At 37.1% G+C, this 15,633-nt stretch overlaps 1 protein-coding gene across 1 annotated transcript in view; it reads left to right on the top strand.

The window, feature by feature from the left end:
- The first annotated feature begins 885 nt into the window (after nt 1-885).
- The window catches only part of LOC127563025 (vitellogenin-2-like), a 58,052-nt gene continuing 43,304 nt past the window's right edge, over nt 886-15,633 (top strand). The window contains exons 1-5 of the mRNA XM_051999199.1: nt 886-928; nt 1,525-1,545; nt 1,640-1,791; nt 11,930-12,181; nt 13,613-13,774. Coding sequence (XP_051855159.1) covers nt 886-928; nt 1,525-1,545; nt 1,640-1,791; nt 11,930-12,181; nt 13,613-13,774 — 630 coding nt within the window. The remainder of the gene's footprint in view (nt 929-1,524; nt 1,546-1,639; nt 1,792-11,929; nt 12,182-13,612; nt 13,775-15,633) is intronic.

Genomic DNA, 15,633 nt, shown 5'->3' with positions numbered 1-15,633 from the left:
TTTATAGACTCCTAGAAGAGTGATACTAGAAGGAACCTAGTCCAACTCCCCTTCCATTTCTCAGATGAGAAAACTAAGGCTAGAGGAATGAATGATTTATCCAAATTCACACAATTGATGACCAAGATGAGATGAGAACGGGTCACTTCCCTCATCTCTCACCCCCATCCAACACATCTGTGGTTCAAATTCTCCCTCCTGGTATCTGTGTAGTCTTGGGAAGATTACTTTATCTGGTTGAATCTCAATTTCCTCATTTATAAAATGGTAAGACTGGACTTACTGGGTCTTCAGTGCCTGGGAATTAGTTTCTTCATTAGCAAAATGAGGGGGTGGGACTAGGTGATTTCTGAACTCACCTCTGGTTTAGGTCTAGGGCTCTTTTGGGCCCTCATGCATGGGGCTCTCAAAAAGAAATTCAGTGTAGAAATTTATCATGGCAAAAATCTTGTCAACATGGAACTCATATGGAAGGACCAATTGCTGTTCCCTCATCACCAACATCCCTGGACAGAGTGAACCAGTTGTTGTTCCCTCATCACCAACACCCCTGGACAGGGTGAACCAGTTGTTGTTCCCTCATCACCAACACCCCTGGACAGGGTGAACCAGTTGTTCCCTCATCACAAGCACCACTGAACAGGGCGATTTTAGACAAAGGACAAAATGGGACACTAATTTCTGCTGAAGGGCTTTGCAAGGCTGGACAGAATAGGCCAGTGACCTCTTCTGTTTAAAAAGAGAATTTTTCACCCTGCAGCAGGGTGTTTGCCAAGGGTGATTAAAAAAACAGACAGCCCAGTCAAACAACCCAGAGGGGACCACGTGGGATTTCTTCTCTTGCCATAAAAGCCACCAGCTGCCCCAGGCTCAGTATTCATCACCATGATGAAGGGAATCACTTTGGTCCTGCTCTTCTCTCTTGTGGGTAAGTGGCTGTGCCCTCTTATAGAATGTCAGAATGGGGAGAGGCCTTAGAAATTTCCGAGTCCTGCTTTCCCCAAATGAATTTGGCTGAGGAAAATTTTTAAGCATGAAATATATTGATGGAACCCATAAAAGCAGAGCTCCAAAGTCAAGGCCATGGCCAGTGGGGGCCCAGTGTGAAGGCAGGTACATCATCCAGGGCTAGAGTGGTGACAAGGACAGCCCCATTGTTTCTGGAAGCAAATTGTGCTCTGAGGTGTCCCTTACACCTTTAGTTGGAGCGGGTAGGGCTTGCTAGAGCAGGATGGAGGTGGGAAGATGGAGGCAGGGAAGTGTTGGGATGGTGGTTTGCTGTGGATTGGAGTTGTGGAGGCCTAGGGAAGTGGTTGGTGATTTTTTTTTCAGGTCTTCTCCTAAGGTCCTTGATCTGGAGAGAGAGTAGAGGTCAAGGCTGGGATAGGAGGGAAATGGGGAAAAAAGACCCTCTTTTAACTCCCCTTTTTCCATTCAGTTATAATAATATTATTCTCCAACTAAAGAATTTTTCACCTTTGCATTTCATTTTTAATTTAATTTAATTTATTTTATTTTTAACAGGGAGTGAGAAGTATATTATGGGTAAGTATGTTCTATTTCATGCCTCATGGGTTTGAGTGGGAAGCATCTGGAGACATCATAAATCCCAAACTCATCTGTGAGTTTTTCCTTCTAGAACCAGCGTTCAACCCAAACAAGACCTATGTATATACTTACCAAGCTGTGATTCTGAGTGGGCTGCCAGAAAAAGGTTTGGCTAGATCAGGTCTGAGGTTGACTAGCAAATTGGAGATCGGTGGCGCATCCCAGAAGCTCTATTTCCTCAAGGTACTTCTGGGGGGGGGAAAGGTGTTTATGTGGGACACACCAGAAAGTAGTTTTGAATAAAAAAAGTCTGAAATCTGATTGATCTGGGTTAACATTCTGCTCCTTTCTGAGCCTCTGATTTCTTATCTGCAAACAAGACAGTTGGGCTAGATATTCTCTGAAATATCCAGCTTGGAATACATTAGGAGCCTAGATTTGAATATTCTTATAGCATTTAGTTAAATTGCTGTCACCTCAAATAGTGCCATTTATAAGTAAGTCATTTTCAAAATGTCCCCCAAATTGATCTGCCCATGCGAAAAGTAGATTTGGGGTCTTTAACCTTCATCTATATTGGCTTCTCTCCAGCCTACATGAAACACTTCATAATAATAGTTTATCTTTACTTTAAAGATGTGCAATAATCTAGATAAGAATTTTAAAGATAAGGAAATGGAGGTAAAGTAACTTGTCTGATGTCATACACTTAATCATCTGAGGCAAGATTTGAAGAGTTACTTCCAAGACCAGTATTCTTTCTGGTACCAGAAAGTCAAGCTTCTCAAGTCAAGAGAGACAGCCACACATTAATCTGATTATTTCTCCATGGTCCCTCTAAGTCTCTCCTCAACCTCCTCATTACAGCAACCTTGCTTGGTCCTCTAATCATAGATTTACAATTTCCTCTGATACTCCCTTTTCTGCTTCATGGGCCTGACAATATTGATCACTTTGAGAGGTACCCAAAAGAGATGGTGAGGTTCTAGATTAATCAATGATGGTATAGATATCTAGAGATCTACTGCTTGTGATTTCAACTTTGCTCCAGGTTACGTTTCTTAACCTGTGATTCACAGAACCCCAAAAGTTCTATGGACAAATTTATGTGAGTCCATTAATTTAGATGTGGAAAAAAACACATCTTTATTTTGACCAACCTTTATTTCCTTTGTATTTTATCTTATATACTTAAAAACATTATTTTGAGTAGGGAGTTCATGGGCTTCATCTTTATTTTGACCAATCTTGGTTTCCTTTGCATTTTATGTTATTTAAACATTACTTTGAAGAGAGAACCATAACTTCCACAGATAGATAAAGAACTCATTAAAATACAAAAAATTAAGAAACTCTGCTGTAGGAAATGGTGTCTGTGAGATGGACACAGGGGATAGAATCACACTGAGTATAAATGAGTTCCACAGACCAGCTGACATCCTTATTAATATATGTAATAGTTACTAATGAATAATTATGACTTTCATGTTCTGTTCAGTAGTAAAACTCATTATTTCTGGAGGTCCATAGTCAATTCAGTGGTCTTAATGCCCTTTGTATGAATGGCAGGTTTCCTTTAGGTTCAGCTTGAGGGCCAGTGGATTGATGGAGCTTGCTGGTCAATCACTACACCCAGCCATTGATTTGGGTGGGTTTGTGTCCCCCTTTAAAATTCCACTGTTTTTCACAACTGCTTTTCTGAAATGAAGACAATGGGATGGATAATCTCTAAGGCTTTTTACAGTTTTAAGTTCTGAAGTGCTATGAATCGAGGAGAATATAATTTCTGGTGGTAGATTTCAATGAAACATTGAAAAATGAGACAAAAAGTAAAGACTACTTTTAAAACTAATGAAGGTTCATTGTCTTTTCCCCGGTGAATATGACTTGTACTCAAAAGAATTGGTTTAGGAATAGGACACAGTTTTGTCATGGCAAGTCTGTTGTCCTCACAAGTCCTGGATGACAGGATGCACTGTCAAAAATTTAAAGCTAGATATTAATTCAATTCAATGCCTTCAGTTACACGGATCCTTCACTGATTACATGGCCTGCTTTTCAAAGGGCAGCTTCGGTAAAACTTAAAAACTAAAAAAATTAAAAGATACCAGCTTGAAAAGAGCTATCCCTTTGGGATATGTGCTTAACAATATGTATTTAGCATTTTAAATTAATGACATAAGTAAATAAAGGAATAGAAATTAAACTTATAAAATTTGAAGTTCACGTGAAATTGGAAGGAACAGCTAACATGTCTGATAGTATACTTAAGTCCAAGAAAGATCTTGAGAGGACAGAACATTGGGCCAGATCTAATAAGATGCTATTATTTAGGGATAAGTGTAAAGTCTTACAATTTGATTTTTTAAAAATTCATAAGTATAAGATGCAAGAAATATGGCTAGATAGACATTTATTTGAAAAAGATCTAGACATTTCAGTGGACCACAAATTTAGCATGAGCCAATAGTATATATGATAGCCAAAAAAAAACAAAACCCCTAATTAAATATTAGGCTGCCTTGAGAATCTTTCAAAGATTAAGGGGAAATAATCTTGCTGTCCTTTGTCTTAAAGTTCATCTAGGATGCTGCATTTGATTTGGGTATCATATTTTACACTCTCTTTAAGCTGGAGGGTGTCCAGAGAGGGGACAATTAGGACAGAGAAGACCTTGAAGGATACTAAGCTTGGAATCAGGAAAACTTAGGGAAGGATGTGCCAGCTGTCTTCAAGTATCTGAAGGAGGACCATGAAGAAGTGAGATTAGACTAAATCTGTTTGACCCTCTGGGGCATGTTTGGGAGTGAGAGAGGAAGTTGAGAAGAAGTGAATTTAAGAAAATTTCCTAACACGTACAGCTGACCAGAAATAAAACTGGTTATTATGAGAGTTGGTGCATTCCCTTCTCATTGGAGTTCTTGAAGATAAGATTTGTTGAATCCTTACTTGTTGGTGACATATAATGGACTATTGTTTGGGTATTGGTTGGTCTACACATGGTCTCATTGGTGCAGTATGATTCTGAGATTTTGCGATTCCATAAATTCAGCAAATGTGCTAGGGGCTGGATATATCCAAGATGGAAGCTAAATATTCTCTGCTTTCAAGGGGGGAATCTAATTCTATAGAGATAAATAAATATAAAGTAATTTGAAGAGAGAGAGAATATTAATGACAAAGGAGATTGGAGTGAAAAGGATTGGATCCAAAATACTGGAGACCTTGATTACTCTTGTCATAAAAGCCACTGGCTAACATGGAATCAAGATTTTTCGTCATGATGGAGGGAATCACCTTTGCCTTTTTATTGGTAAAATATCTTTTGAGGATACCAATGGAGTACTCCAGTTATTTCTCTGACAGCTATTGGAGAGGATTAGATGATTTCTCAGGTCCTTATTAGGATAGAATTTATCCTAATAGATATTAGGATTAGAATAAATCTCTTCTTCTATAAAGACTAGATTGGAAGTTCTATAAAGGATGGGTTGGAAAGAAAAGAGACTAACAGCTGAAAAATGTAATAAGAAGCAATTTTTATAATTCATATATAGAATAAGTAAGGCTTGTTCTAAGCTGGTGGAATGTGTCTCAAGAGGAGGAGACAAATGTATAAATTATTCCAGAAAAACAAAAGAAACTCAAAATTTGGACTAATAGTTAGCCTATGTGAATTTAGCTTCCTCTTCCTTCCCAGATTGTGACTTTGGGGACATCATGTAATTTTTCTGAGCCATCTAGAAAATGAAGGGTTTGTATGAAGTAACTGAGGTTTCTTACATCCCTCAGAAACTTTAAGATGTAACTTGGCCCCTTAGAAAGAAATAGTAATATGCTGTCACAGAAAAGGGCTTACAAGAGGTGATTATTCTTTTCATGAGATTTTGGGGTATACTTGGGATTTTCAGTCAACCAACAAACATTTATTAAGCACCTACTCTGTTCCAAGCTCCTATCCATCAGCCTATGGGGACTTAGAAAAAAACATAATGAATTTTTTCCCCTCTGGGTTTCCCTTCTTCCATTTTGACAGTGCTAAAACTAATCAGTCAATAGACATTTTTAAAGCATTCAGTATGAATTTGATACTGAATGGGAACTGGGATAATCAGTCAACATCCCTATAACTATTAACCAGGTCATAAGCCTGGTAGATGCATCCTAGTTGCCATTATGGGCCCTATCCTGTGTGGGGTCCAAATGGAAAAAGGACTTTCTATGGATGATGAAATCTACCAGACCACCCTATTAATGGATGATTTTGTATCAATTATGTCAAGCTCCATGATGTGACAGGTCCTCCTCAAGTGAGATTGATGATTCTTCAAAAGTCATCAACCTAACAGGAAAAACTTAATGGGTGAGAAAATGTCTATTGTTCAGATTGTGACAAGCAGTTGAAAGTTAATCCATCCTTTGAATTAGCTCATCAGCATGACAGGTGGATGGAGTCCTGGACTTAAAATCAGTCAGTGAATCAATAAGTATTTATTAAGTGTTTGCCATGGGCCTGTAACTATACTAAACGCTACAAGAACTAGGCCCAAATCTGAATTCAGATTATTTATGCTATGTGACCCTGGGCAAATCACTCTATGACTCAGTTTCCTCATTTATAAAAGGGGTTGGAATCAAGCTATAAGATCCCTTCTGGATTGAAAATCAACAGTCCTTTAGTCTGGAGTAGGCTATTTGGATAGGCAATGAGTTTAATTCAAAACTGAATTAGACATTAAGAGCAAAATGGGAATTATACTGTAGAGTCAACAACCCACTGCTTTCTTATACAATTAGATGGTCATTTGTACACAAATGTTTTTAAATTTTTGGTCCTAGAAAGTTATGAACATACTCTTTTAAAAGATCAAAGTTGTGGATGTCCCAAAGACATGGATCATTAATTTGAGTGCAAGAAGAGACCATAAAATCTTGGGATTACAGGTTTGAACCTAGAGGGAACTGCAGATATCATTGAGTCCATCTCCCCTCACTTTATGGGCAAGGAAACTAAGGTCAGGATGGTAAAGGAATAGGCCCACATTGACCAGATCATGTCAATGGATATCAATAATGATAATCTATAAGTAGTATAAAGGATACCTTTCAAGAAATATTTTGTGAAAATAAATGGGCTGGTGGTATATAATCAATGCACTGATATATTGATAATATTGTTTATTGATAATGAAGAATTATAGTAGGATCATTTGAGTGTCCCACTCACTACTATAGGTGAAAAGAGCAAAATCATTAGTGAGGGAGGAAAAGCATGGATGAGGTGAGATCTTTTTTACAAAGGAGGCTACATACATACTGAGAAACTATATCCCAGTAGTTTTCTGCTTTCTTTCTAATTTTGTCTACTTTGGTTTTGTTTGTTTTATTTTTTGTTGTTTAAAATTTCATATAATCATGTGCTGAGTCTGGAGAGAAACCAATGATTTAAAAAATTCTACCTGAAGAAAAGAAGTCCTGGTACAGTAAATGGCAAAAAGATGAGCTTTGGGATATTGTGTGTAAGGGATGACACATAGCCCAGTATGGCTGACTTGAAAAGTGAATGGTTGGGACTACTGAACAAGAATACTGGGAAGGTAAAAACGGGCCAAGTGTTGAAAAATCTTTAAATATCAAAGAAAGGAGATGTAATTGAATGTTACTCGTGTTTACTGAGTAGGGGAAGTGATATAGTTAGGCTTATACTTTAGGAAAGTGATTTTGTCAACTTTGAGGAGGATGGATAAGGAATGGAGAGAGACAGGAGGAAGGAGCATCAATTAGGAACCTATTGCAATAGTCCAGGCAAGAGGGAATGAGAGGTTGTATAAGAAGATTCATTTTGTGAGATATTGTGAAGGTAGAAATGATAAGATTTGGTAACTATAAATGTATGAGGGGAGGGAGAGTGAGGATTCAAGGATGACATGAAAGCAGAGAGCTTGATTGACTGGGAAGATGGTTGTGTCCTCCAAAGTAATAGGGATGTTGGAGCAAGGACAATTTTGGGGAAAAGATGAGAAGTTTTGTTTTGTTTTGCTTTGTTTACAACTCTTATGCATTATCCATTTTGAAATAAACAATTAGCAGTTTGAAATGTGGAACTGGTTCTCAGGAAATAAACTAAGGCTATAGATATATTAATCTCTAATCATAGGCATAGAGATAACAATTGAATCTGTGAGAGTTGATGAGATCATCACGTCAAATAGAATAGATGAAAAAGAGAAGAGAAACAGAATAGAGTGTCAGAGGATATCCACACTTGGTGAGAATAACATGAAGATCTGGCAGAGGAGACTGAGGAGACATTAGAACAAGAAAGATAATCAATGAGTAACTTGTAGAGAGTAATAAAATTAATCAATCTTTAGTAAGATTAGTTAATATGGCAGTGGCATATAGGATGGATTTGGGGAGGCAATGTCACAGAGAATGGTGGTAAGAAGGTGTGAGGGAAGAAAGAAAATTTAAAATGGATAATCCATAACAGCAGATTGGATGAAGGGTCCTAAAGGACAGGAAGCAATCAAAGATCCCTGCAAGGTTTTCAGCCTGGGCAACTGAGACAATTGATGGAGAAGGAGAAGAAAGGGAGGATTTACATAGCACCTACTATATGTCAGACACTGTACCAAGCACTTCACAAATCTTCACAACAACTCTGGGAGGTGAGTGCTATAATTATGCCCATTTCACAGTTGAGGAAACTAAAACTAAATGACTTGCCTAGGATTTCACAACTAGTAAGTATCTAAGGCCAGATTAGAAGTCAGATCTTTCTGACTCCCAATCCAGTGCTCTCTGCACAAGAACAGAACTGCTTTAGCTTTCTTTCATTAAAAGAAATAGGAATACCAGGAAAAGAATCTGGTTTGAGGCTAGAAATAAAAAGATTGGCATTAGATGTATTAAATGAGTTGTTCTACCAATGCATCCAAAAGGAAATGTCCAAAACACAATTGGAAATGCAGAATTGGTGTGCAGGAGAAAGACCAGACTCATAGATATTGATTTGGGAGTCACTCTGTATCTAGTTGGTAATGGATTGGATTATAGAGAGATAAAAGGAGAATTATGGGATAAGCTGACAAAGCAGAAGAAAGAGAGAGGAATTTTTCATTGCAGATTGAAGGAGACGGGCTGGTTCAGTGTCACAGAAGGCAAGAGAAAGGTTCCCAGAATGAAGGGATATTCATCTCTTCAAAGAAAACACAGGATTATAGATTTAGAACTGGGAGAGCTCTTAGAAGTCATTTAACACCTATTTTAAAAAATGAGAAAACTGAGTCCCAGAGAAGTTAAAGACTCATATATAGTGAGAGAGCTGGGATTAATCCCATGTCAGATCTGCCTCTTTTTGTATTCTCAACACTTAGCACACTGTCTAGCATACATTAGGTGTTTAATAAATGTTTAATTGATTGATTCCAAAGTCAATGCTTTTTCTGTTATGCTGCATTCGAGAAAGATAAGGAATTGATGCTTCTTTTCTCCTTCCCACTACCACCACCATCACCAAAAGAAAAAAAAAAGAAATAAAAATAGATTTAGCAATCAGAGAATAAATTGGAATGTCCAGAGGAGCAGTTTTGGTCAGGTAATGGTAAGATCAGGTTGCAGATTTCAAGAATTTAGGTGATGAAAGAAGTTAAAGAAGTGCAGTTTATTCTCTTGAGACATTTATAAGGATGAGAAAGCTCAAAGATAGGATGACAGAGTGGAGAATACTTGACACAAGAAAAGAGAATTTTCTTTTTCCTAAGGAAGGCTACTAGGATGGTGAGAGGCTTCAATTCTATGCTGTAGGAGACTTGAAGAAATTTGGTATAGTTATCCTGGAGAAATAGTTATCCTGGGTTGAGGTGGGAAGTCATGATAGCTCTCTTCAGGTATTTTAAAAGTGGTTTCATGGGACAGAGATTTGTTCTGTCCAGAGCATAAAACTACGAAAGAATCCATGGGAGCCACAAAAAGAAACAAATTTAGGCTTGATGCAATAAAAAATTTTCTAACAATTAGGGCTTTCCCAAGTTTGAATGAACTTATTTGGAAGTTTCTGTACTTTGCGTTTAGATCAACAACTCTTTAGTGTCCTAATAGAGGAGATTCTTGACCAGATATGGTTGAATTCCCAAGGTTTTTTTCAACTCAATCTTTTTCTATTCTATCAGTCCTAGAAGAGAAAAAGATTGAGGGGTTCCCAGAGATCATAATGAGGATGAGGGCAGGTTCAATGGATTTAGAACAGGGATTAAAGGCAGAGTAGAACTCTGAGCCAAAGGTTTTGGGGATAGAGAAGTTGAAAGTGAAAATAAGTCCCAAAACATCATTGCATTGATGTATGACTGAAGTAGAGGGGCCTTAGATATCCTGGGAGTTGAGAACTTTGAGAAATGTCAAGGATAGGACCTTTAAAGATCTGCAACATTAATGAATCAGCTTCCTGGAGAGATGTCGGGAGATGCACCCAGTAAATAGAACCGAACCACTAATCAAGAAAGTCAACAGAGTGACATTAATGTAGATGGGAGCAGAGAAAATGTTGAGGACATCAGTGATGAGCAGAGAATTGAACGCTGACTTCAGATAGCTTCTTGAATGATGGATCCATTGCGAAGGATTAGGAGGTTGGTGTATGTATATTTGCAAATCATGTCTCCACGTCAATGGCAGAGATAGATTTTTGGGCTGGATGAATCACAGGTCTGACTCAGGATTGCATTTCTGATGTTTTTACATATCGCTTTTCCCCCTCGGAGCTTCGAGCTCAATTTGTCATGCTCTGTAAATTCCATCAATGCTCTATAAAATCTTTTTCTGATGATTTACTGAACATCAAATCATAAAACTGTAAAGTTATAAAATTTGAGGCTTTGCAGAAGCCTCAGAAATCAGCTAGCTTAATATCACCATCTTGCTATTGGAGAAACTGAACATTAATTCATAAAAATCATGATAATAAACTTATAATTAAATATTCAGAGCTTAGACACTCACAACATTTTTGGACAAATCTATTCCTCCTTCATCAGAGGAATAGATTCATTGTCACTCTTCTAAACTATGGAGTTTTCTGCTTACCTCATCCTGAGATTCCATCACTCTACCTACCTTATTTCCTATTTCTTCTTATGCTTTTTGTATTTTTGCTCTTTTTCTCTTAATTCCTTTATACTATTTATTAATCAAATGTATTTTGTATTTAGTAATCTCTTATTTGGTTTCTCTTTTTGCTTTATTATACATCATCTTTGACAATTTAATGTTTCTTTTATTTTATAACTTTTTTTTTCCTTTTCATTACTTTGGTGTTCTTTAGAAGCTAGGCACAGTAAATTAAGATGCACTTGGTGTCAGGAAGATCTGATTTAAAATCCAGCCTCAGATCCTTCTAGTTATGTGATCCTGGGCAAATCACTTTACTTCTGTCTGCCTCAGTTTCCTCATCTATAAAATGGAAAAAACATCTGTCTCCTAGGATTGTTTGTTGGAGTATTAACGTGAGTTAAAAGTCATAAACTGCCTCGCAAAATTTAAACACTATATAAAATGCTAGTTCTTATCATTCTTACCTTTAGTGATTTAAAATTTCCATGTTTGTTGATATTTTTGAGAGAGAGAGATTGAGAAGACTGTCATTATCATAATGAGAAAGACCAGATGGATCATAGAGTCAGGAAGAAATATATTGACTTGGTGACCTTGGGGATCAAGGGAGTTTCCATTTAGGGAGTTTTCTCTAAAAATGAAATTGGGGAACAAATTGTAAGGAAGTATGACTGTTAGTTTTCAGAAGCTTGGGATACTGTGAAGGAGGATTGTTGCAAGACTGAGCAATCAGTGAATGGGATGGCTGCATCCTGGGATGCTTAGGACTCTGGCAGACCAGAGCAGGTGAACAGGAAGTGTTAGTATTGCTGAAAGCAAGAGCAAGAGGAATCCGTTGTAAAAGTGCTACAGGGAAGATGAAAGGGAGAGGGAGAGTCTAGTGAGAAGAGACCCTGTGGAAGCGGTAGGGAGGGACGAGACCGGGTTCTGTCCTCTGCAGCCATAAGGCAGCCAGCCAAGATGGCCCAAGCTATGATGAAAAGGTCTAATATCAGATTCTGTCCAGTGCAGTCACTGAACCTAAATCACAGGCCTCTGAATTTCATTCTGGATTCTATTTCAGAAGGAAATTGCCCCCGGGGGAATGGGGTTGCCGACTGTGCCTCTGCCATCTTTCCAAATGACCTCCTAGGAGAAATACACAGGGAGTAAAATAAATAAAATCAGGATTGTTGATTACTTGTATAATATTAAATATTGCTAGCATTAGAAGGAAGGACTCATTTCTCTGGCTATGATAATGTACTGTTTTTATTTTTTCCCCCTCCAGATTCAGTCTGTGCAACTAGAAGAATACACTGGTATCTGGTCTAAAGATTCATTCATTGATTCACCTAAACTCACTCAGACAATTGCATCTGGCCTTATGCAAATATTCAAGTTTGAGTATAATAATGGACGCATTGGCAACATTTATGCCCCAAAGGACACCCCAGCTATTATTGTTAACATAGTAAGAGGGATACTGAATATGTTCCATGTCACCATCAAAAAGTCTCAAAATATATATTATTTACAAGAGGTAAATATTTCTACTGTAGGTCTACTTACTTTCAATATTCAAAATTCAATGTTCAAAGCAGTTTGATGATGTTATTAATAATGTATCCTATGCTTTTTTCATTCATGGACCTTCTGAAGTTACTACCACGTTCATGGAACATTTCGAATCCGCATTTAATCAAAACTCATAGTTCATGAGCCCCCACTAAGATGTTTAAAAAAATAGATCAACCAAAAGGCTCATTAATTCAAATCAAAAGACATTTAATTAAATAAGCAAAATAAATGATAAATAACTTCTCCCTCTGTTACACAAGGATTTACTTGCCCACTGATTTCCATCTAAGTGCTAGGAAAGGTGACTAAGGAACATGAAAGTTAGGAGAGAGTATGTACTTCCATAATCCAAAAATCTGAATAATTCACATTTCTAGATCTATGTCCCATCCTCCTCAGCTTTCTATAGTTGTTGATTCTTTGTAGAGCCAGTGATGTCAGCCGTTGATCTGAGGAAGCCAATAAAATACACATGTTGTTGTTAAATGCTGGTTTTGTCTACTTTAATGTTGTTTCTTTGTTATGTTACCTCATGGCTCTCTGGGCCATTATCATTTACTGAGGTCTCCTCGAGGCTGCTGTCTGCTGCCTTTGGCTGCTCTTCCTTTGATTAGACTTTGCCCTGCATGAAGGGGTTTCATCTTTTAAAACCATAGACCCCAAGGCTTCTTTAGCTCCTTTTATGAGTCAAACTCACAGCTATAGCTGGTAGCACCCAGCAGCAGTGGTTATTTTTATGAGTTCCCTAGAACCCAGTGGAAACCAATAGAGCTCTAAATACTTAAATTAATCCTCTCTTTGACATCTTTGTTTTTCCCTCAGATTCCTGCCTTCCTTGAATTCATTCAATTTTTAGAGTTAATAGTAAAAATATATGTTTCACTTATCATAGTATACTTGATTGCTATGTGGATCTCTGTAAATTACCCTGGGAATTATACTTAGAAAGACTTGGGAGAAAGGAGGGAAGAAAAGATGTAGCTAAGACATCTTGTTCTATACTACTTACTGCAAAAAAAAAAAAAAAAAAAAAGGTACTCCCTTTACAATAAAAGGCACTGTTTTTATATATTAATTTATAGTTCTTGAGACATTTTTGACGTATTTCATCTTAATTGAGTCTAATAGCATTTTTTTTTTGTGAAAGACAAAACAATTGTCATTATATCCAGTCTTTAATTGGGGAAATATATACGCAGTTCTTATGGCTTGCTCAAAATTGCCTAGTGAAACTTTGATGGAATTGGGGTGAGAACCTAATTTTCTTGACTCTCCATCCAATTAGCTCTCCAATTTGCATTTCACTCTCTATGCTTATTTACTTTCTTCTGGAGGAAAATGGACGTTGTAACATGAGGTGAAGTTTTTGATTTGAATATTTTATTCTTCATAGGCCGGGATTGGTGGTGTATGTTATACTAGCTACATCATCCATGAAGATAAGATAAATAACCAGGTTTCCATCAGGAAATCCAGAGATCTCAACAACTGCCAGGACAAAGCAGCCAAGAAGACAGGAATGACTTATTTTCATGTCTTTCCCCAATTTGACAAGGTACATCTATTTGTATAATTTGTATAAAAAAAGACCCAAGCAATCCTTTTGCCATAGAGAGAGGTCCTATTGTGCTAGACAATCCATTTATTTCTCAGTTAGTGGCCAGGGAAGAAAAAGACATTTCTTGATTTCTTCCTCAATGTCATCAAGCAACATGGTGACCAAAAAGAAAATTTCCCAAAATCTTTTGCTTTGTCCTCAGATTTCTGGGCCCTCTCTTTCCTTTTAGGCTATCACCAACTACAGGTCTTCTAGGAGCTCTTACCTATGATATCTTCAACATTGTAATTTCTGTTCCCTTCCTGTCTCCTTTCTCTTAAGTAATCCTAAAAGTATAGTTATTGGTTGATTCAAGGAAATTCCAATAGATTTATGATGGAAAGTGTTATCTGCATCCAGAGAGAGAACTATAGAGACTGAATGTGGAACAAAGCATAGTATTTTCACCTTTGTTGTTGTTGGTTTTTTTCTCATTTTTTCCCTTTTAATTTGATTTTTCTTCCACAGAAAGATGAATATAGAAATACATTTAGAAGAATTTCACACTTTTAACCTATGTCAAATAGCTTGTGTTTTGGGGAAGAAATAAGGAGGAGAGAGAGAGAAACAATTGGAACACAATGTTTTGCAAAGATGAGGGTTGGAAACTATCTTTGGGGGCAGTTAGTTGGTAGCCCTGAAGTCAGTAGGACCTGAGTTCAAATTTGGCATCCGATACTTAGCTTTGTGACCTTAGACAAGTCACTTAACCCCAATTGCCTCAGCAAAAAAACAAAAAACCCCAAAACTATCTTTGCATATATTTGGAAAAATAAAATACTATTTAAAAATTTAAAAATATACTCATTGGTTAATGATCCATAAAAGTCTATTTTACAATCAACATAAGGAAAATCTATGTTACAGAATATATTTACAGTGTAAAATGTATCATAGTAGTAGAATCATAGCTTATGAGACCTGAAATCATCTTTTTCTTTCTCATTTTAATATATAAAGAAATAGAGATCAGAGACATCAGGAGATTTTTCCCAGATTACAGGGAAGATGATAGAGCTGGAATGGGAGGAAGCAGGGAGACATAGGAGCTAGATCTTCTAACTCTGAATTCAATATTTTATTAGCTTAGTCCCAATAATAGTATTGCTCAAAATTACTCTTTTTAATTAGCTTTTCCCGGCCTGTTATGCATAGACTATTGCTAGGTTCTTAGCCCATTAAGTGTTCTTTCCTGAACTTTCTCTAGCTAGGGCTCATGGAATTATAAAACCTTGGCTCATGTTCTAGCTCTGCTATTTGCTGTGACATCGAGAAAGTAATTTTTAAGTCCAATATGTAGCACAGAGTCCTGGCATATAGTAGGTGTTTAATAAATGATCGCTGGCTGACCTCTCTGACTTGCCTCAGTTTCCTTATCTATAAAATGAGGGAGTTAGATTAGATCATGACTTTTTTTGCGTGTCATGAATCCCTTTGATGATCTGATGAAACTTGTGGACTCCTTTCTCAGAGTGATGTTTTTAAATGCATAAGGTCAAATTATATTAAAATATAATTATCCACATTTTTAATAAAGTTCACAAATGCCAGGTTAAGAACCTCTGACCTGCAGCAGTTCTATATAGGAGCCCAAGAAACTTGACCAGTGTTACAGCACTCACTCAGGAGTTGTTCTTTTTCCTTCCTTCCCTCATTCACCTCAAACCCAGCCGTCTTTCTGAAGTTCCCTGAAATGATGGCTGTCATTATTGTAGAAGTCGGTAAATCCAATTTTACTAAAATACAAAAATACCCAGAATCAAAGTTTTCTTTTTCCTTTTACAAACAACCTATGAATTTATGAATTTAAAGTGAAC

Source organism: Antechinus flavipes, chromosome 4 (genome assembly GCF_016432865.1).
Source record: "Antechinus flavipes isolate AdamAnt ecotype Samford, QLD, Australia chromosome 4, AdamAnt_v2, whole genome shotgun sequence".
Classification (NCBI taxonomy): domain Eukaryota; kingdom Metazoa; phylum Chordata; class Mammalia; order Dasyuromorphia; family Dasyuridae; genus Antechinus; species Antechinus flavipes.
This window is presented reverse-complemented; position numbering and strand designations above follow the sequence as displayed.